Source organism: Capricornis sumatraensis, chromosome 2, assembly GCF_032405125.1.
Source record: "Capricornis sumatraensis isolate serow.1 chromosome 2, serow.2, whole genome shotgun sequence".
NCBI lineage: Eukaryota > Metazoa > Chordata > Mammalia > Artiodactyla > Bovidae > Capricornis > Capricornis sumatraensis.
The window spans coordinates 200,520,783-200,542,324 of NC_091070.1; the positions used below are offsets into that span (position 1 = coordinate 200,520,783).

General features: G+C 40.4%; 1 protein-coding gene across 1 annotated transcript in view; it reads right to left on the minus strand.

The window, feature by feature from the left end:
- RAD54L (RAD54 like) overlaps positions 1-20,590 on the minus strand; it is a 47,910-nt gene extending 27,320 nt beyond the window's left edge. The window contains exons 1-2 of the mRNA XM_068961670.1: positions 20,529-20,590; positions 2,940-3,033 (exon numbers count right to left, since the gene is read on the minus strand). Of these exons, the coding sequence (XP_068817771.1) occupies positions 2,940-3,033; positions 20,529-20,590 (156 nt within the window). The remainder of the gene's footprint in view (positions 1-2,939; positions 3,034-20,528) is intronic.
- Positions 20,591-21,542: the final 952 nt, after the last annotated feature.

Sequence of the window (21,542 nt, forward strand, 5' to 3'; positions counted from 1 at the left end):
GTCAGTGATGCCATCCAGCCATCTCATCCTGGGTCGTCCCCTTCTTCTCCTGCCCCCAATCCCTCCCAGCATCACAGTCTTTTCCAATGAGTCAACTCTTCGCATGAGGTGGGCAAAGTATTGGAGTTTCAGCTTTAGCATCAGTCCTTCCAAAGAAATCCCAGGGCTGATCTCCTTCACAATGGACTGGTTGGATCTCCTTGCAGTCCAAGGGACTCTCAAGAGTCTTCTCCAACACCACAGCTCAAAAGCATCAGTTCTTCAGTGCTCAGCCTTCTTCACAGTCCAACTCTCACATCCATACATGACCACAGGAAAAACCATAGCCTTGACTAGACGGACCTTAGTCGGCAAAGTAACGTCTCTGCTTTTGAATATACTATCTAGGTTGGTCAAACTTTCCTTCCAAGGAGTAAGCGCCTTTTAATTTCATGGCTGCAGAAACCATCTGCAGTGGTTTTGGAGCCCAAAAAAATAAAGTCTGACACTGTTTCCACTGTTTCCCCATCTATTTCCCATGAAGTGATGGGATCAGATGCCATGATCTTCGTTTTCTAAATGTTGAGCTTTAAGCCAACTTTTTCACTCTCCTCTTTCACTTTGATCAAGAGGCTTTTGAGTTCCTCTTCACTTTCTGCCATAAGGGTGATGTCATCTGCATATCTGAGGTTATCGATATTTCTCCCAGCAATCTTGATTCCAGCTTGTTTCTTCCAGCCCAGCATTTCTCATGATGTACTCTGCATGTAAGTTAAATAAGCAGGGTGACAATATACAGCCTTGACGTACTTCTTTTCCTATTTGGAACCAGTCTGCTGTTCCATGTCCAGTTCTAACTGTTGCTTCCTGACCTACATACAGATTTCTCAAGAGGCAGGTCAGGTGGTCTGGTATTCCCATCTCTTTCAGAATTTTCCACAGTTTCTTGTGATCCACACAGTCAAAGGCTTTGGCATAGTCAATAAAGCAGAAATAGATGTTTTTCTGGAACTCTCTTGCTTTTTCCATGATCCAGAGGATGTTGGCAATTTGATCTCTGGTTCCTCTGCCTTTCCTAAAACCAGCTTGAACATCAGGAAGTTCATGGTTCACGTATTGCTGAAGCCTGGCTTGGAGAATTTTGAGTATGACTTTACTAGCATGTGAGATGAGTGCAGTTGTGTGGTAGTTTGAGCATTCTTTGGCATTGCCTTTCTTTGGGATTGGAATGAAAACTGACCTTTTTCAGTCCTGTGGCCACTGCTGAGTTTTCCAGATTTGCTGATATATTGAGTGCAGCACTTTCACAGCATCATCTTTTAGGATTTGAAATAGCTCAACTGGAATTCCATCACCTCCACTAGCTTTGTTCGTAGTGATGCTTCCTAAGGCCCACTTGACTTCACATTTCAGGATGTCTGGCTCTAGGTGAGTGATCACACCATCGTGATTATCTGGGTCATGAAGATCTTTTTTGCACAGTTCTTCTGTGTATTCTTGCCACCTCTTCTTAATATCTTCTGCTTCTGTTAGGTCCATACCATTTCTGTCCTTTGCTGAGCCCATCTTTGCATGAAATGTTCCCTTGGTATCTCTAATTTTCTTGAAGAGATCTCTAGTCTTTCCCATTCTGTTGTTTTCCTCTATTTCTTTGCATTGATCGCTGAAGAAGGCTTTCTTATCTCTTCTTGCTATTCTTTGGAACTCTGTATTCAGATGCTTATATCTTTCCTCTTCTCCTTTGGTTTTCACTTCTCTTCTTTTCACAGCTATTTGTAAGGCCTCCCCAGACAGCCATTTTGCTTTTTTGCATTTCTTTTCCATGGGGATGGTCTTGATCCCTGTCTCCTGTACAGTGTCACGAACCTTATTCCATAGTTCATCAGGCACTTTATCTATCATATCTAGGCCCTTAAATCTATTTCTCACTTCCACTGTATAATCATAAGGGATTTGATTTAGGTCATACCTGAATGGTCTAGCGGTTTTCCCTACTTTGTTTAATTTGAGTCTGAATTTGGTAATAAGGAGTTCATGATCTGAGCCACAGTCAGCTCCTGGTCTTGTTTTTGTTGACTGTATAGAGCTTCTCCATCTTTGGCTGCAGAGAATATAATCAATCTGATTTTGGTGTTGACCATCTGGTGATGTCCATGTGTAGAGTCTTCTCTTGTGTTGTTGGAAGAGGGTGTTTGCTATGACCAGTGCATTTTCTTGGCAAAACTCTATTAGTCTTTGCCCTGCTTCATTCCACATTCCGAGGCCAAATATGCCTGTTACTCCAGGTGTTTCTTGACTTCCTACTTTTGCATTCCAGTCCCCTATAATGAAAAGGACATCTTTTTTGGGTGTTAGTTCTAAATGGTCTTGTAGGTCTTCATAGAACCGTTCAGCTTCAGCTTCTTCAGCGTTACTGGTTGGGGCATAGACTTGGATTACCGTGATATTGAATCGTTTGCCTTGGAAATGAACAGAGATCATTCTGTCGTTATTGAGATTGCATCCAAGTACTGCATTTCGGACTCTTTAGTTGACCATGATGACTACTCCATTTCTTCTAAGGCATTCCTGCCCGCAGGAATCATTCATTCATTCTTCATTCATTCTTTCATTCTTTCTCCACTGATCTCCAGTAGCATGTTGGGCACCTACTGACCTGGGGAGTTCCTCTTTCAGTATCCTATCATTTTGCCTTTTCATACTGTTCATGGGATTCTCAAGGCAAGAATACTGAAGTGGTTTGCCATTCCCTTCTCCAGTGGACCACATTCTGTCAGATCTCTCCACCATGACCCACCCATCTTGGGTTGCCCCGCGGGCATGACTTAGTTTCATTGAGTTAGACAATGCTGTGGTCCTAGTGTGATTAGATTGACTAGTTTTCTGTGATTATGGTTTCAGGGTGTCTGCCCTCTGATGCTCTCTTGCAACACCTACCATCTTACTTGGGTTTCTCTTACCTTGGGCGTCAGGTATCTCTTCACCGCTGCTCCAGCAAAGCGCAGCCGCTGCTCCTTACCTTGGACGAAGGGTATCTCCTCACCGCCGCCCTTCCTGACCTTCAATGTGGGATAGCTCCTCTAGGCCCTCCTGCACCCACGCAGCCACCGCTCCTTGGACGTGGGGTTGCTCCTCCTGGCTGCTGCCCCTGGCCTCGGGCGTGGGGTGACTCCTCCCGGCCGCCCTTGGCCTTGGATGCGGGGTGGCTCCTCTTGGCTGCTGCCCTTCGGGCATGGGGTCCTCCCAGCTTCTGCCCCTGACCTCAGACGTGAGTTAGGTCCTCTCGGCCACGCTTAGTGTGCCGGTCGCAGATTATAAGTTTCTTAGTTATAATTATTTAATAAAGAAAGCTGAGCCCTGAAGAATTGATGCTTTTGAACTGTGGTGTTGGAGAAGACTCTTGAGAGTCCCTTGGACTGCAAGGAGATCCAACCAGTCCATCCTAAAGGAGATCAGTCCTGAATATTCATTGGAAGGACTGATGCTGAAGCTGAAACTCCAATATTTTGGCCACCTGATGCGAAGAACTGACTCATTTGAAAAGACCCTGATGCTGGGAAAGATTGAAGGCAGGAGGAGAAGGGGACGACAGAGGATGAGATGGTTGGATGGCATCACTGACCCAATGGACATGAGTTTGAGTAAACTCTGGGAGTTGGTGATGGACAGGGAGGCCTGGCATGCTGCAGTCCGTGGGGTTGCAAAGAGTCGGACGTGACTGAGTGACTGAACTGAACTGAATGCTCACAACGGTGAGACAGGTTTATTATTGTCCCTGTAGACTAAAAAAATTGCTCACAACCTAAAAGTTGAGAGTTAAGTTTTATTTGGTGGGAATTTTTAGGACGTCAAGCCCAGGAAGCAGAATCTCAAGTAATCCTAAGAGAACTGCTCAGAGGAAGCAAGGGGGAACTTCCATATATAGAAGCTTTGCAACACAGGTCAAGTAGTCAGAAATATCGAAAGTGAAAGTGTTAGTCATTCGGTCTTGTCCGACTCTCTGCGATTCCTTGGACTGTAGCCTGCCAGGCTCCTCTGTCCATGGGATTTCTCAGGCAAGAGTACTGGGCTGGCTTGCCATTTCCTTCTCCAGGGGATCTTCCCAACCCAGCATTTGAATCTGGGTCTCCCGCATTGCAGGCAGAGTCTTTACAGTCTGAGCCACAGGGAAGCCCTAAAAATTATTGTAGAAATAATTGAAGAAAGCCAGAAATCCCAAATTAAGGAATTTAGTGCTTTTCTGTGTATGGGAAGATGCAAGAGTCTGGGCTCAGTGAAATTATTCCTTTGATCTGCACCTCAGCTCTCTGGGGCCAGTATCCTGTGCTTTCAGTCTTCCTTGGTGGTTCAGACAGTAAAGAATCAGCCTTCAATGCAGGATACCTGCATTGGGTCCCTGGGTTGGGAAGATCCCTTGGAGAAGGGAATGGCAGCCCACTCCAGTATTCTTGCCTGGGAAATCACATGGACAGAGGCACCTGACAGACCACAACTCGTGGGGTCACAAAGAGTCAGACAAGACTGAGCAACTTTCACTCACCTTCTGTGCTTTTACATCCTGAGTTTCCTCAGGGTTCGCCCTAGAGAGTGACAGCAGTCTGACGGCTGCTGGATGGCAGGCATTCTTTGTTTCATTTATGAGAACCCCCAGGGCTCACTACTCTCTGTGGTGGCTGCAAGTCTCCAATCGTTGATGATTGTGACATCTTTTGAAAAGACCCTGATGCTGGGAAAGATTTAGGGCAGAAGGAGAAGGGGGTGACAGAGAATGAGATGGTTAGATGGCATCAGCAACTCAATAGACATGAGTTTGAGCAAACTCCAGAAGATAGTGAAGGACGGGAAAGCCTGGTGAGCTACAGTCCAAATGAACAACAATGGCAGGCAGTATTCCATTTGTCATCCCTCTTTTACAGATGAAGAAACTGCTTAGAGAAACTAAGTTTACACACCTTGAGAATAACCAGGATTTGAATTTAGAATCATCATTCTTCAGTCACCATGCTGTGGTAAGGAGGGGCTGAGCTAAGTTTTGTGGGGCCTGAAGCTTTTGTAAGTACTTGTTTAGCCCTTCTAAAGTTAGGTACACATTAAAATTAGGTACTCAGGGCTTCCGTGGTGGCTCAGTGGCAATGAATCTGCCTGCCAATGCAGGAGACACAGGTTCATTCCCTGCTCCAGGAAGAACCCATATGCTGCAGAGCAACTAAGCCCAGGCTTCACAACTGCTGGGCCCACACTGTGCAGCCTTAGAGCTGCAACTACTGAGCCTCTGTGCAGCAACTACTGAAGCCCAAGTGCTCTAGAGCCCATGCTCTGCAACAAGCCCCTGCAATGAGACGCCCACGTACAACTAGAGAGTAGTCACTCTCACTGCAACTAGAGAAAGCCCACAGACCAACGAAGACCCAGCAGAGCCAAAAAATGAATAAATAAAATTAGGTTCCCAATATTTTTTAATGAAAAACAATTATAGAATCTTGGAAATGTAGGTCCCTTTCTTCTGAAACCTCTAGGCAATTTATCAGAAAGCTTCTTTCTGCAATCTGGCTTCTCCTCAATTAGAACGCTCTGATCCCTAATAACTTCCAGGACTCCAGGGTCTGTGCAGATGGTCCCTGAAGCTTACCTTTAGCTTTATGGTAAATCTGGCCTCTGATGACAACTATTACTATTTGCCTGGAGTGGGATGGGGTATACTTGCTTACTGACTTTTTAATCATGTATTTTAATTTAAAGATAATTACCAAAAAAAGCTTAAAAAAGAAAGATAATTGCAGATTCATATGCAATTGTAAGAAATAGTACTGAGAGATACTATGTACCCTTTACCACATTCCCCTAATGGTAACATGTTGCAGTAGTATGACATCAGGACCAGGATATTGACATAATGCAGTCACCATACAGAACATTTCCATCACCTCCTGAGAATCCCTCATGTTGCCCTTTTATAGCCACTTCCCCCTCTCACTTCTACCCCTTCTTTAATCCCTGCTACTGCTGCTGCTAAGTCACTTCAGTTGTGTCCGACTCCGTGTGACCCCATAGACAGCAGCCCAACAGGCTCCCCCATCCCTGGGATTCTCCAGGCAAGAACACTGGAGTGGGTTGCCATTTCCTTCTCCATCTTTAATCCCTAGTAACTAGTAACTTATTCTCCATTTCTATAGTTTTGTCCTTTCAGAAATGTTATCTAAATGGAATCATATAATAGTAACTTTCTAAAATTGGCTTTTTTCACTCAGCATGATTCTCTAGAGATTTATCTAGATTGTTGAGCATATGCATATCATATCAATATTTCTTACTATTGCTGAGTAGTATTCCGTGATGTGGATGTACCTCAGTTCATTTAACTAGTCGCATGTTAAGGACACCCAGGTTGTTTCCAGTGTTGGCTATTATGAACTGCTACAAGCATCCATTTGCAGATTTTTGTGTGAACATGTCTTAATTTTCTGGGATAAATGCCCAGGGGTACAATTGCTAGGTTATAGAGTATTTGTATGTTTAGCTTTTTAAAAAACTCACAAATTGTTTTCCAGAATGACTGTACCATTTCACATTCCCACCAGCAATGTATGAATGATCCAGTTTTTTCCACATCCTCATAAATTTGATGTTATCACTGTTTTTTACTTTAGCTGTTCTGGTAAGTGTCGAGTAATATCTTGTGATTTTAATTTGCATTTCCCTAATTGCTAATGACATTGAACACCTTTGCATGGACTTATTTGACATCTGTATATCTTAGTGAAATGTCTCTGCAATATCTTTTGTCCACTTTCTAATCAGATTGTTTTTTACTGCTGTTTTGAACATGCTTTACGTATTCTAAATAGTAGTTGTTTGTCAGATATGTGGTTTGCCAATATTTTTGTCCATTCTGTAGCTTATTTTTTCATCCTCTTCACAGAGGTTTCACCAAACAAGCCTCCTTAGTTTTAATGACGTACAGTGTATCAGGTTTTCCTTTTTGTGGATCGTGAGTTTGATGTCAACTCTAAGAACACTTGACCTGGGAACTCCTTGGTGGTTCAGTGGTTAGGACTTGGCGCTCGCACAGCCACAGCCCAGGTGTAATCCCAGTCAGGGGAACTAACATCCTGCAAGCTGCATGGCTCTGTCCCCCCCAAAAATGGTTAAAAATAGTAAGAAGAGGGGCTTCCCTGGCGGTTCGGTGGTTGAGACTTCGCCTTCCTATGTGGGGGGTGTGGGTAACACTTGACCTAACCCTAGATCCCAAAGATTTTCTCTTAAGTTTTTTTCATGAAACTTTTGAGTTTTATGTTTTGCATTCAAATATGTGATCAATTTTGAGTTAATTTTGTATATAATGTGTGATATATAAGTGGAGAGGCTAATTTCCTATTGATATTCAATTGCTCTAGAACCATGTTAAGAAGTGATGAAATGGGACTTCCCTGGTGGTCCAGTGGTTGAGAATCCACCTTGCAATGCAGTGGACGTGGGTTTGATGCATGGCTGGAGAACTAAGATCCCACATGCCACATGGCCTAAATAAATAAATACACGAAAAGATTAAAGAAGATAATTTAGGTGATACAAACTTCATTTAACACTTCATGATCAGACAGTAGCCATCCAGAAAACTGTTAAATGGAGCAAAAGACAGATAAAGAATAATCAACAGGAAGAGAAAAATAGAAAATACTTGATCAACTGGGACAACATAGTCAATCCTGTTTGGAGTGAGAAGGAGCAGAAATTAAGTATAGAGCCCAGAGCTGCCTTGGCATTAGGGGATGGCTGAGGATATAGAGATGTATGTTTCTGCTGAAACAGAGTAATTACAGGGACGTGAAGGTTATATAAATTTCTGTGTCACCACAAGCAGGAGTGGCTCCCTTGGGACCTTGTTGAACAGGCTATCTTTCCTTCTCTGAATTGTTTTTGTACTTCTGTCAAAAATTAGTTGGGTGTTTTTGTGTGGATGCATTTCTGGGATTTCTATACTGTTCCATTGATCTATTCCTTCATCAGTACTATACAGTCTTGGTGACTGTAGATATATGTCTTGAAACTGGATAGACTGATCCACTTTATTTTCTTTTTCAAAGTTGTTTTACCTAGTCTAATTTCTTTGCCTTTCTGTATAAATTTGCGGATAGTCTTGTCTGTGTTTACAAAAAACTTGCTGTGATTTGGATAGAAATTCCATTAAACCTATTTACCAATTTGGAAAGAATTGATATGTTTACTGTATTGAACTTACTAATCCATGAACATTTGTTTAGATTTTCTTTTATTTCATTTATCAGCATTGGGTAGTTTTCAGCATACAAATCCTATACATTTTTTTTTCAGATTGACACCTAAGTTTTTTTTAATGATTATTAATGATATTTCATTTTTATTTTTTATTTTCTCATGTTCATTGCTAGCATATTGAACTGAAATTGATTTTTGTATGTTTAGTGTGTATTCTGAGACCTTAAAGAACTAACTTATTAGTTCTAAGAGGCTTTTTGGTAGATTCCTTGGGATTTTCTATATAGACAATCATGTCATCTGCATACAGGGATACTTTTATTTCTCTTTCTAATGTATTTGCCTTTTATTTACTTTTTCTGCTTTATTGCACTGGCTAGAACTTCCCATAAAATGTTGAACAAGAGTAATAAAAGAAGACATTCTGTCCTGTTCCCTATCATGGGGGAAAATTATTGTCCTTCACCATTGTGTATGTTAGCTGTAGGTTTTTTGTTGATGTTCTTTAACAAATTGAGGAGCTCCCCATTTTTCTGGGAAGTTTTATCATGAACAGTTGTATTTTGTTAAAAGTTTTTTTCTGTATCAATTGATGTGATCATGTGATTTTGCTTCTTTAGCCTACGAATATGATAGGTTACATTAACTGATTTTTAAAAGTATATTTTCTAAAAATTAATTAACTTTTTATTTTTGGCTATGCTGAGTCTTTATTGCTGCACATGGGCCTTCTCTAGTTGCAGCAAGCGGTGTCTACTCCCTAGTTGCGGTTCACAGGCTTCTCATTGTGGGAGCTTCTCTTGTTGCACATCATGGGCTCTCCAGTGCCAGCTCAGTAGTTGTGGCCCACGGGCTTAATTGCCCTGCAGCACGTGGAATCTTCTCTAACCAGGAATCAAACCCATGTCCCTTGCATTGGCAGGTGGATTCTTAACCACTGGACCACCGGGAAAGTCCCATATTATTCTTAATATCCAGTATCTAACAAAAATTGTGGGCAACTGAAGAAACAGGAAATGTTACTCAAAAGTCAGTCAATAAAATCCTACCCTACGTGACACAGATGTTAAAATTAGCAGACTAGAATTTTAATGCACCTGTTATTAATAGTTTCAAAGACATAAAGAAAAATATGTGCAAATAAAATACCACTACATAGCTACTAAAATAGCTAAAATTAAACAGAGTGACACTATATTAAAGTGTTGGTGAGGATGTAGAGCCTTTTCACACTGTTCATGGGGTTCTCAAGGCAAGAATACTGAAATGGTTTGCCATTCTCTTCTCCGGTGGACCACGTTTTGTCAAAACTCTCCACCATGACCTATCCTTCTTGAGAATTTTTTTTTTTTTGTACTCCAAAATCATTGCAGATGGTGACTGCCCCGTGAAACTAAAAGATGCTTCCTCCTTGGAAGAAAAGCTATGACCAGCCTAGACAGCATATTAAAAATCAGAGACATTACTTTGCCAACAAAAGTGCGTCTAGTCAAAGCTGTAGTTTTTCCAGTAGTTAGATATGGATGTGAGAGTTGGACTATAAAGAAAGCTAAGTGCCGAAGAACTGATGCTTTTGAACTGTGGTGTTGGAGAAGACTCTTAAGAGTCCCTTGGACTGAAAAGAGATACAACTAGTCCATCCCAAAGGAGATCAGTCCTGGGTGTTCATTGGAAGGACTGATGTTGAAGCTGAAACTCCAATATTTTGGCCGCCTGATGCAAAGAAGCGACTCATTTGAAAAGATCCTGATGCTGGGAAAGATTGAAGACAGGAGGAGAAGGGGACAACAGAGGATGAGATGGTTGAATGGCATCACCGATTCAATGGACATGAGTTTGAACAAGCTCATGTTGGTGATGGACAGGGAAGCCTGGCGTGCTGCAGTCCATGGGGTTGCAAAGAGTCAGACACGACTAAGCGACTGAACTGACTAAGGAAGCAGAGCAACTGGCACTCATATACTTTACTGATTGGAGTATAAAATGGTAAAAGCATTTTCAGAAAAGTGTTAGTGTTTCTTTTATAAAGTTATACTTGCCTTATGACCCATTAATTCCACTCCTGTATTTATCCAAGAGAGGTATTTATTTGTGAAACAAATGTTCACAGAAAAGCTTGTACATGAATGTTCACAGAATCTTAGTGAATAAGAGCTCCAAACTGGAAACAACACAAATGTCCATCAGTAGGTTAGCAATTTGTTAATAGATTAACAAATTATGGTATATTCATATAATGGAAAACTACTCAGTAATAATAAGTAACAAACTTTGATACATAAAATACGTATGAATCTGAACACGTATGATGCTGAACAACAACAAAAAAAAGCCGTACATAAAAAAGTAGATGTTGTGTTATCCTACTTACATGAAATTCTAAAGCAGAAAATACTAATGTTTCTTGATACAAAGCAGATCAATGGTTGCTTGGGGCCAGGGCAGTAGAGACTGACTGCAAAGAGCATGAGATAAATTTTTGAGGTGATGAAAATGTCCTATGTATTGATGGTAATAGTGATTACATGAGTGTATACATTTTCAAAACCCATCAGATTGTAACTTAAAATGGGTTAATTTTCTATATGCAAATAGAATATACTTCAATAAAGTCTATTTTCATTAAAAAGAGCAAAATAAAGGCAATTTCAGATAAATAAAGAGAATCATCACCATGAGCTCTGTACTATAAGAAATGTTAGTCAAACTTCTTCAGACTAAAGAAAAATGACACCGCATAATCCACAGAAAGGGAGATCACCAGAAATAATAAACATGTCTGTGTGGCAGGCAGAATAATGGCCCATCAAAGATGTCCCTGAGCTAAACTCCAGAGTCTATGAATATGATAGATTACATGGCAGAGGAGAATTAAGATTGCAGACTGAATTAAGGTTGCTAATCAGCTGACCTTGAGATGGAGAGATTATCCTGGATTATGTGACCCAATATAATCACAGATATCCTTGCAAGTAGAGGAGGGAGGCAGAAGAGTCAGTGTCAGAAAGCAGATGGCCTCTAGAACCTGGAAAAGGCAAGGAAACAGATTCCCCCCTAGATCCTCCAGAAAAGAATGCAACCTTTCCAGCACCTTGACTTCGGTTTAAGGAGACCCATTTCAGACCTCTGACCTCCAAAACTGTAAAGTAAGAAGTTTGCACTATTTTACATCACCAAGTTTGGTGATAAATTTGTGTTGTTTTATAAACACTAAATTTGGTAATTTGTTACAGTGGCCACAAGAAAATAATACTGTGGTTTATTATAAAAGTCTGGCTTAAATTATTTTTTTCTTCTCTTAATCTCTTTAAAATTCATATAACATGTTGAAACAAACATTATAAACTATATTCTGGAATTTATAACATGTAGGTAAAGTACACCTGACTACAGTAATTCAAGGATTGGGCCAGAGGGGAAAAATGAAACTATCCTGTCGCAAGATTCCTGTTTTATATGAAGTAGTAGTACATATATACTTCATATACTTTATATGAAGTATGCTTCATTATATATGAAGTATATGAAGTAGTACAATAATTGTCTTATCACTCGTGAAAGAAAGGTGCTAAAATCTCCAATTACGATTGTAGACTTTTTTTTCCCTTTAGTTCTACCAATTTGTTTATTCATGTAATCTGAAAGCTCTTTTATTAGGTGCAAACATATTTCAAAATTTTAAGTCTCTTTGTATTGATCCTTTTAGCATTATAAAATGTCCCTCTTTTTCTCTGGCAGTACTCCTTATCTTGAAGTTTATTTTGCCTGGTATTAATTTCCAACATTCCTTGGATCAGTGTTTGCATGCTATATTTTTCCCAGCCTTTTAATTTCAACTTATTTTTATCTTTGTATTTAATTACATCTCTTGTAAAGAGCAATAGTTGGATCTTGCTTTTTTATTCAGTCTAGACAGTCTCTGTTTTTTAATCACAGTTTAATTCACTTACATTTAATGTAATTATTAATAAATTTGAACTTAAGACTGCCATTTGCTATTTGTTTTCTATTTGTCTCATCTGTTGATAGAACAAGTGGATAGAAATTCACCAGGGAGGTAGAAGACTTGACTAATACTATCAACCACCTAACCTAATTGACATTTATAGAACATTGTATCTAACACTTGCAGAATGCATGCTATTTTCAAGAAGATATGGAACATTCACCTAGATAGGGCATCTTTTGGGCCATAAAAGAAGTCTCAATAAAATTTTAATTCATACAGAATATATTGTCTGGAATTTAATTATTGTTTAGTCACTAAATCATGTCTGACTCTTTGAGACACCATGAACTGCAGCATACCAGGCTTCCCTGTCCTTTTCATGATCTCCCAGAGTTTGCTCAAACCCATATGCATTGAATCAATGAAGCCATCCAACCATCTCATCCTCTGTTGACCCCTTCTGTCCTCAATCTTTCCCAGCATTAGGGTCTTTTCCAACGAGTTAGCTCTTCACATCAGGTGGCCAAACTAGTGGAGCTTCAGCATCAGTCCTGCCAATGAATATTCAGGGCTGATTTTCTTTAGGATTGACTAGTTTGATCTCCTTTCTGTGCAGGGGCCTCTGAAGTCTTCTCCAGCACCACAGTTCGAAAGCATCAATTCTTTGGTGTTCAGCCTTCTTTATGGTCCAACTCTCACATCTGTATATCACTACTGAAAAAAACACAGCTTTGACTAGATGGACCTTTGTTGGCAAAGTTATGTCTCTGCTTTTTAATATGCTATCTGGGTTTGTCATAGCTTTTCTTCCAAGGAGCAAGCGACTTTTACTTTCATGGCTACAGTCATGTCCACAGTGATTTTGGAGTCCAATAAAATAAAGTCTGTCACTGTTTCCACTTTTTCCCCATCTACTTGCCATGAAGTGATGGGACCAGATGCCGTGCTCCTAGATTTTTGAATGCTGAATTTTAACCCAGCTTTTTCACTCACTTCTTTCACCTTCATCAAGAGGCTTTTTTGATGAAGTTCCTTTTCGCTTTCTGCCATTAGAGTGGTATCATCTGCATATCTGAGGTTGTTGATATTTCTTCTGGCAGTCTTGATTCCAGCTTGTGATTCATCCAGCTGGGCATTTCACATGATGTACTCTGCATATAAGTTAAATAAACAGGGTGACAATACACAAACTTGATGTACTCCTTTCCCAATTTCGAACCAGTCCATTGTTCCATGTCCGGTTCTAACTATTATTTCTTGACCAGCATATAGGTTTCTCAGGAGGCAGGTAAGGTGATCTGGTATTCTGATCCCCTTAAGAATTTTCCACAGTTTGTTGTGATCCACATAGTCAAAGACTTTAGCATAGTCAGTGAAGTAGAAGTATAAAAATAAATTTTCTAAAAAGCCCCAAGTATTTTGGTAGTTAAGCAATATACTTCTAATTAACTTATGGACCAAAGAAGAAATAGCAAAGGGAATCAAAAAACAATTTTAACTGAATAATAATAAAATACAAGATATAAAAAATGTATAAGATGTAATAAGTAAAGCAGTGCTTAGAGAGAAATGTACAGCTTATTTTATAAAAAATAGAGGCTTAAAATCAAGAATATAAGTTTCCACCCAAGAAACTATAGAAAGATAAGCAAATTAAATGCAAATCAGAAGAAAAAAATAATAAAAATTAGCATTAAATCTGATGAAGAAGAAACCAAACAATAGAGAAAATAAGGCCAAAATTTGGTGCTTTAAAAACATTGATAAAATGGATAAACTCTGAGCAAGAGTCTATTAATCAATCATAAAATCGACCATCACAGATTATACATAGGAGCAAAAGAGAAGTTGTCACTACAAATCCTACAGACATCAAAGGATAAAAAATAAGGAACTTCTGAGAAGATGATGATTCTGATGGTACATGTTTTTCTTTTTCTTATCTTTTTTTTTTTTTTACTGCATTGGGTCTTCATTGCTGTGCTTGGGCTTTCTCGAGTTGCAGTGAGCAGAGGCTACCCTTCGCTGTGGTGCACAGGCTTCTAATTGTGGAGGCTTCTCTTGTGGGACACAGGTTCTAGGAGCACGGCTTCAGCAGTTGCAACACTTAGGCTCAGTAGTGGTGGCACCTGAGCTTAGCTGCTCAGGGGCATGCGGTATCTTCCCAGACCAGGGTTCGAATCCGGGTCCCCTGTGTTGGCAGGTGTGCTCCTAGCCACTGTACCACCAGGGAAATCCTGGCACATCGTTTTTCAGTCTCTTCAGACCCCTACATAAAAACTGACACGGCAACTGGAGACTCAAATTTTTAAAAACGTGCGCAACATTTACAACAAAATTTGGTGACAGTTGATCTCCACAACCCTAAATTACAAGCAAGTGGGGACAAACCACCAAGAGCCACCAGACTATATGAGTTCAGCATCTGTACAGAAGAAAGAAGGAACCAAAGGGATGGTATCTGAGAGAATAAGAATAATAGACTCCCTAAAGTGTCAAGAGGTGCTCACTGGAATCAAGAAAGGCCAATGAGAACAGTAAATGAAACTTAGGAGGGATCTGCAGCCTAAAATAGCAAGTGAAGGGACTTCTCTAGCGGTCCAGTGGCTAAGATTCCGTGCTCCCAATGCAGGGGGCCCAGATTAAATCTTTGGTCAGGGAACTAGATCCTGCATGCCACAACTAAGACTTGACATATCCAAATAAATACATATTTTTAAAATTTATAAATAAAATATCAGGGGAGTGCAAGGGGCCCACAGTGAGAAGGACTAAGTGGCTGGAGCAGGTCAGACACCTATGAACTGTCAAAACTAGCCCACCTGGAGAAACTTCTAGGAGTGGAATAAAAATATAGTAGGATAGGGACATCAGAGATGAAGAAATCAAAGATGGATAACAATCTAGAGCCAGGAAATCCCAGGAAACAAGTCAGACAAAATTAACAGAAGATGGAGTTCTCTGGTGCTATAAAGCTTTTCTGAATCCTGATTCACTCCTTAAGTTCAAAAATACTAATTTCCCAGAAAATGAACAATAGGAAAGTATCAAGGTCAAATGTCATATAAACTTATTACCAAAAAGCTGTAAGAATAACATTAGACACTGTGAAAGCACATCACAGAGATGTGCCACAAAGCAGATCAAAACTGCAACCTGCTGTTTGAAAACAAACTAAAAGACCCTAAGAAAATGATATGTGAAAGAACAACAAAAATCCCAGTTACAAAAACTCAGCTTTATTTCAGGCAAATAGCATTCAAATCCTTTGACCCAAATCTCTTGTCTCAACCTGTGTGCTAAAAACCTGACAGTGGTCCTAGTACCTTTCCTATCAAATCTAAACCCCAGCTAAAACTGGATTTTCCTTCTATCTTAAAATGTCTTTAATTTGGTGCCCCTACATTAAGCAAGCCAACATGCCTTTTTTTTTTTTTTTGATCCAACCATTCTTGTCTGCTTCCAAGGCCATTTTATATATCTTATGATGTTACTACATTCTTGGCCAATTATACCTACCCAAAGGCCCAAATTAGGTCTTCCTGAGAAATTCTTTCCAAACTTAACCTCCATCTTATTTAGGTGATATATTTATGTTTGTGTATCTTGTTTTCAGCACCTAACTGTACGCTACTAAAATACATTGGCATCTGCTCACAAGCTCCCTATGCTGGACTCAAGAAAAAAACAGTTATCTAAGCCAGGGGATTCCAATCAACTGGTCAAGATTAAGACGTGATTAGTGGAAGCTACTGATGTTCACACTCTTGAAAATTCATCTCTCTTTAAATACCTTTCCCAGGACTTCCCTGGTGATCCAGTGGCTAAGACTCTGTGCTGCCAATGCAGGGGGCCCAGGTTTGAATTCTCGTCAGGGAACTAGATCCCATATGCTGCAACTATAAGATCACATACTGCATCTAAGACCCCATGCAGACATATAAACAAATATATATATATATTTAAAAAGATTGCTTGTAGAACTAAAATTACATAAGGGCTAAGCAGAAAAGAGTATAGCATACCATGACTATATGCCTTCACAATGTAGATTCATAGTCAAGGCTATGGTTTTTCCAGTGGTCATGTATGGATGTGAGAGTTGGACTGTGAAGAAGGCTGAACACCAAAGAATTGATGCTTTTGAACTCTGCTGTTGGAGAAGACTCTTGAGAGTGCCTTGGACTGCAAGGAGATCCAACCAGTCCATTCTGAAGGAGATCAGCCCTGGGACTTCTTTGGAAGGAATGATGCTAAAGCTGAAACTCCAGTACTCTGGCCACCTCATGGGAAGAGTTGACTCATTGGAAAAGACTGTGATGCTGGGAGGGATTAGGGGCAGGAGGAGAAGGGGACAACAGAGGATGAGATGGCTGAACGGCATCACGGACTCAACGGACATGAGTCTGAGTGAACAACAGGAGTTGTTGATGGAGAGGGAGGCCTGGCGTGCTGCGGTTCATGGGGTCGCAAAGAGTCGGACACGACTGAGTGACTGAACTGAACTGAACTGAATGAGGGGGAGAATGGCAAGTGCATTTGTAAAATACTCTAATGTTTTCAGTAATCATACTGGTGGTAGTGTGTTGTGATTGAGATAGAAGAAGGGAGTAATTATGGAATATTCTAAATCTGTCATCGCCTGTGTCTTTTTTGTTTTAGCCACACCACGTTGTGGGATTTAGCTTCCTGGGCAGGGACTGAACCCAGGCCCTCAGCAGTGAGAGTATGAAGTCCTAACCAATGGACCACCTGGGAATTCCCTCCTGTGTCCTTGAAAACTAGGGTTCTTAAGAAAGGAGCTAAAGAAGAGATTAAGTAAAAGTTCTTTAATCTTTAATTTGAATTGAAAGTATCACTATGTACTCATGAATTATTTTAGTGTGTGTATGTACATGTGTGTATATATATATAATATATATATATATAGTCTATTCACTGAATCTATACCTCTATCCACTGTAAAGGCCTAGCTATGTCCTTGAAATATAATTTCTCACCTAAAAAAATGAAGGCTTCTTAGAGAAATGGTTGATTCCAGTCTGGGACAAGAAGTGTACAAGATGACCCAGAAGTATTTTGTCAAAACAATCAGTAAGGAGAGCTGTCAGAGATTACTAGAGTCATCAGAAGAACTAAGAAGTCAGCCTAGAGTCCACTGGCCAAAGTTGGTGCACTTCAATAATGACAATATGAAACCCATCATATATATATATAACCATTTGTTCCTAGGGCTTCCTAGGTGGCGCTAGCAGTAAAGAACCCACCTGTCAATGCAGGAGACCTAGAGACTTGGGTTCAACCTCTGGGCAGGAAGATCCCCTGGACAAGGACATGGCAACCTACTCCAGTATTCTTGCCTAGAAAATCCCATGGACAGAGGAGCCTGGCAGGCTATAGTCCATAGGGTCACAAGCCTCAGACATGACTGAAGTGACTTAGTATGCATGCATAGGTTCATAATGATACATATATTTATTATAATAATATTTTTAAGAGTAGTCAACTTTGGAGGATGATAAGGATTCATTATCTTCAAAACTGGTGAAAAAAGAAAAGTCAAAGTGAAAGTTTCTCAGTCATGTCTAACTTTTTGCAGCCGCATGGATATACAGTCCATGGAATTCTCCAAGCCAGAATACTGGAGTGAGTAGACTTTTTCCCTTCTCCAGGGGATCTTCCCAACACAGGGATTGAACCCAGGTCTCCTGCATTGCAGGCAGATTCTTTACCAGCTGAGCCACAAGGGAAGCCCCCCAAAAAGAATCAAATATTTATTCTACCTTTCCTATGTGAACTCTACACTCAGAAATCAAATAGTAGATAAGAGGGTGTTTCTCTTTTTGAAAGTATTTCAATGAATAAATAAAATTAGAGAATTATTGGCACCATTTTGTAATCCTCAATGAATTAATGGCTTTAGGCAATAAACGTCAACACCTGAAAAAAAAAATCATAAGCATAGAGACAGGATTTATATGCCTCTTAAGAGTCTTGCCAAAGTGATAAAATCTGAGTCTGATTCAGCCTCTGGAGTCAGTTACCAATTTGCAGGAGATATTGAGGACACAAGAACATTCAGAACTGTATTATGAGTATCTAAATCAGCAAAATCCAGACTGTGGTAAACTCTACATGTCAAATGGCCCAGGTTGTTAAACAAATAAATTGTAAGGAATCAAGAAAGGGATGAACGGGGGACTTTAGGTTCAGTTCCGTTCAGTCACTCAGTCGTGTCCGACTCTGCAACCCCATGGACTGCAGTATGCCAGGCCTCCCTGTCCATCACCAACTCCTGGAGTTCACTCAAACTCATATCCATTGAGTTGGTGATGCCATCCAACTATCTCATCCTCTATCGTCCCCTTCTCCTCCTGCCTTCAGTCTTTCCCAGCATCAGGGTCTTTACAAATGAGTCAGCTCTTCGCATCAGGTGGCCAAAATATTGGAGTTTCAGCTTCAACATCAGTCCTCCCAATGAACATTCAGGACTGATTTCCTTTAGGATGGACTGGTTGGATTTCCTTGTAGTCCAAGGTACTCTCAAGAGTCTTCTCCAACACCACAGTTCAAAAGCATCAATTCTTCGGCGCTCAGCTTTCTCACATCCATACATGACTACTGTAAAAACCATAGCCTTAACTAGATGGACCTTTGTTGGCAAAGTAATGTCTCTGCTTTTTAACATGCTGTCTAGGTTGGTCATAACTTTCCTTTCAAGGAGTAAGTGTTTTTTTTTTATTTCAGGGCTGCAGTCACCATCTGCAGTGATTTTGGAGCCAAGAAAATAAAGTGTGCCACTGTTTCCACTGTTTTTTAGTCTATTTGCCGTGAAGTGATGGGACCAGATGCCATGATCTTCGTTTTCTGAATGTTGAGCTTTAAGCCAACTTTTTCACTCTTCTCTTTCACTTTCATCAAGAGGCTCTTTAGTTCTTCACTTTCTGCCATAAGGGTGGTGTCATCTGCCTATCTGAGGTTATTGATATTTCTCCTGGCAATCTTGATTCCAGCTTGTGCTTCTTCAGCCCAACATTTCTCATGATGTACTCTGCATAGAAGTTAAATAAGCAGGGTGACAATATACAGCCTTGATGTACCCCTTTCCCTATTTGGAACCAGTCTGTTTTTCCACATCCAGTTCTAACTGTTGCTTCCTAACCTGCATACAGATTTCTCAGTCTGCATGTCAGGTGGTCTGATATTCCCATCTCTTTCAGAATTTTCCACAGTTTATTGTGATCCACACAGTCAAAGCTTTTGGCATAGTCAATAAAGCAGAAATAGACGTTTTTCTGGAACTCTCTTGGTTTTTTGATGATCGAGCGGATGTTGGTAATTTGATCTCTAGTTCCTCTGCCTTTTCTAAAACCAGCTTGAACATCTGGAAGTTAACGGTTTACGTATTGATGACGCCTGGCTTGGAGAATTTTGAAAAATTGTGCAGTAGTTTGAGCATTCTTTGGCATTGCCTTTTTAGGGATTGTAATGAAAACTGACCTTTTCCAGTCCTGTGGCCATTGCTGAGTTTTCCAAATTTGCTGGCATATCGAGTGCAGCACTTTCACAGCATCACCTTTTAGGATTTGAAATAGCTCAACTGGAATTCTAACCTCCACTGGCTTTGTTCATAATGATGCTTCCTAAGGCCCACTTGACTTCACATTCCAGGATGTCCAGCTCTAGGTTGAGTGATCACACCATCATGATTATTTGGGTCATGAAGATCTTTTAGATTAGATTAAGAGAGTTAAAAAGACATCAAATGTACTAAATGAAGTAAGTCAGAGCAAGACAAATATGATATGACTCATGTGGGATCTAATTTTTTTTAATGATACAAATAAACTTATTTATAAAACAGAAACAGACTTACAGATATTGAAAGCAAACGTATGGTTACCAAAGGGGAAATGTGCGAGGAAAGGATAAATCAGAAGCTTTGGATTAACATATACACACTGCTGCTGCTGCTGCTAGGTCGCTTCAGTCGTGTCCGACTCTATGCGACCCCATAGACGGCAGCCCACCAGGCTTCCCTGTCCCTGGGATTCTCTAGGCAAGAACACTGGAGTGGGTTGCCATTTCCTTTTCCAAGGCATGAAAGTGAAAAATGAAAGTGAAGTCGCTCAGTCGTGTCCGACTCTTAGCGACCCCATGGACTGCAGCCCACCAGGCTCCTCCGTCCGTGGGATTTTCCAGGCAAGAGGACTGGAGTGGGGTGCCATTGCTTCCGGTTACATGTGCTTTAATTTGCTTCCTGGGGGTCCCGGAGGCTGCTCTCCAGGCGGAGGCGCTAGGCTGGGCTCTCCTGCAGCGGGCCCCCCACACCAGCCCTGCAGACCCTCCTCCAGGCCGCCCGTGCCTTCCACGAGCTCCTCGTAGGTGATCTCGGCTAACGGCCTTGGCCCCGAGCAGCTCCACCATGTCGGCCCGCTGCACTCAATAAGATTGACAACCAATAGGGACTCACTGCATAGCACAGGGAACTCAACTCAATATTCTGTGAAAACCTATATGAGAAAAGAATCAATATATGATCTGTATAACTGAATCACTCTGCTGTACACCTGAAACTTATACAACATTGTAAATCAACTACACTCCAATAAAAGAAAAAGACATCAAATGTTTTCAAATGGACAAGACTATATAGTATCTACGGATGTACATTTGGGTGATAAAACTATATAAAAGATACAAAGAAGTTAATACTGTAGTCAGGAAATTGTTGCTTATTGGCAGCAGAGTAGAGTTAGTTGCTCAGTCGTGTCCGATTCTTTTCGATCCCATGGACTGTAGCCAACCAGGCTCCTCTGTTCATGGAATTCTCCAGGCAACAATACTGGAGTGGGTGGCCATTTCCTTCTCCCAGGGATCTTCCCAACCCGTGGATCAAACCTGTCTCCTGCATTGCAGGCAGATTCTTTACTGTCTGAGCCACCAGGGAAGCCCAAATATAATGTAAGTGCTATGTAAATAGTTGAAGATGAGTGGCAAATTCAAGTTTTGTTTTTTGGAATTTCATGGAATTTTTTTTTCAAATATTTTTCATCCTTCAATTGAATCCATGGATATGCAGATATATAGGGCCGACTGTATTTTCTTCTCTCTAAATATCAAATTCTTTAGCAAATAAATAATACCATATACACTTTCAAATTAAATTCACAAGTTTTTTGTTTGTTTGCTTGATTTTGCTTTAACCTGTCATGTAACATACTGCCATGAGTCTTTGGATGTAGCATCTAAGCAAAAAAAGCTGCATATGGTCATTCTCTGTATGAGAGGTATAAAGAAGTAAGGAGACAACATTTTTGTGGACTATTTTTAAAGCATGATAAATAGCATTATCAACATTATTCATGATTTAAATATT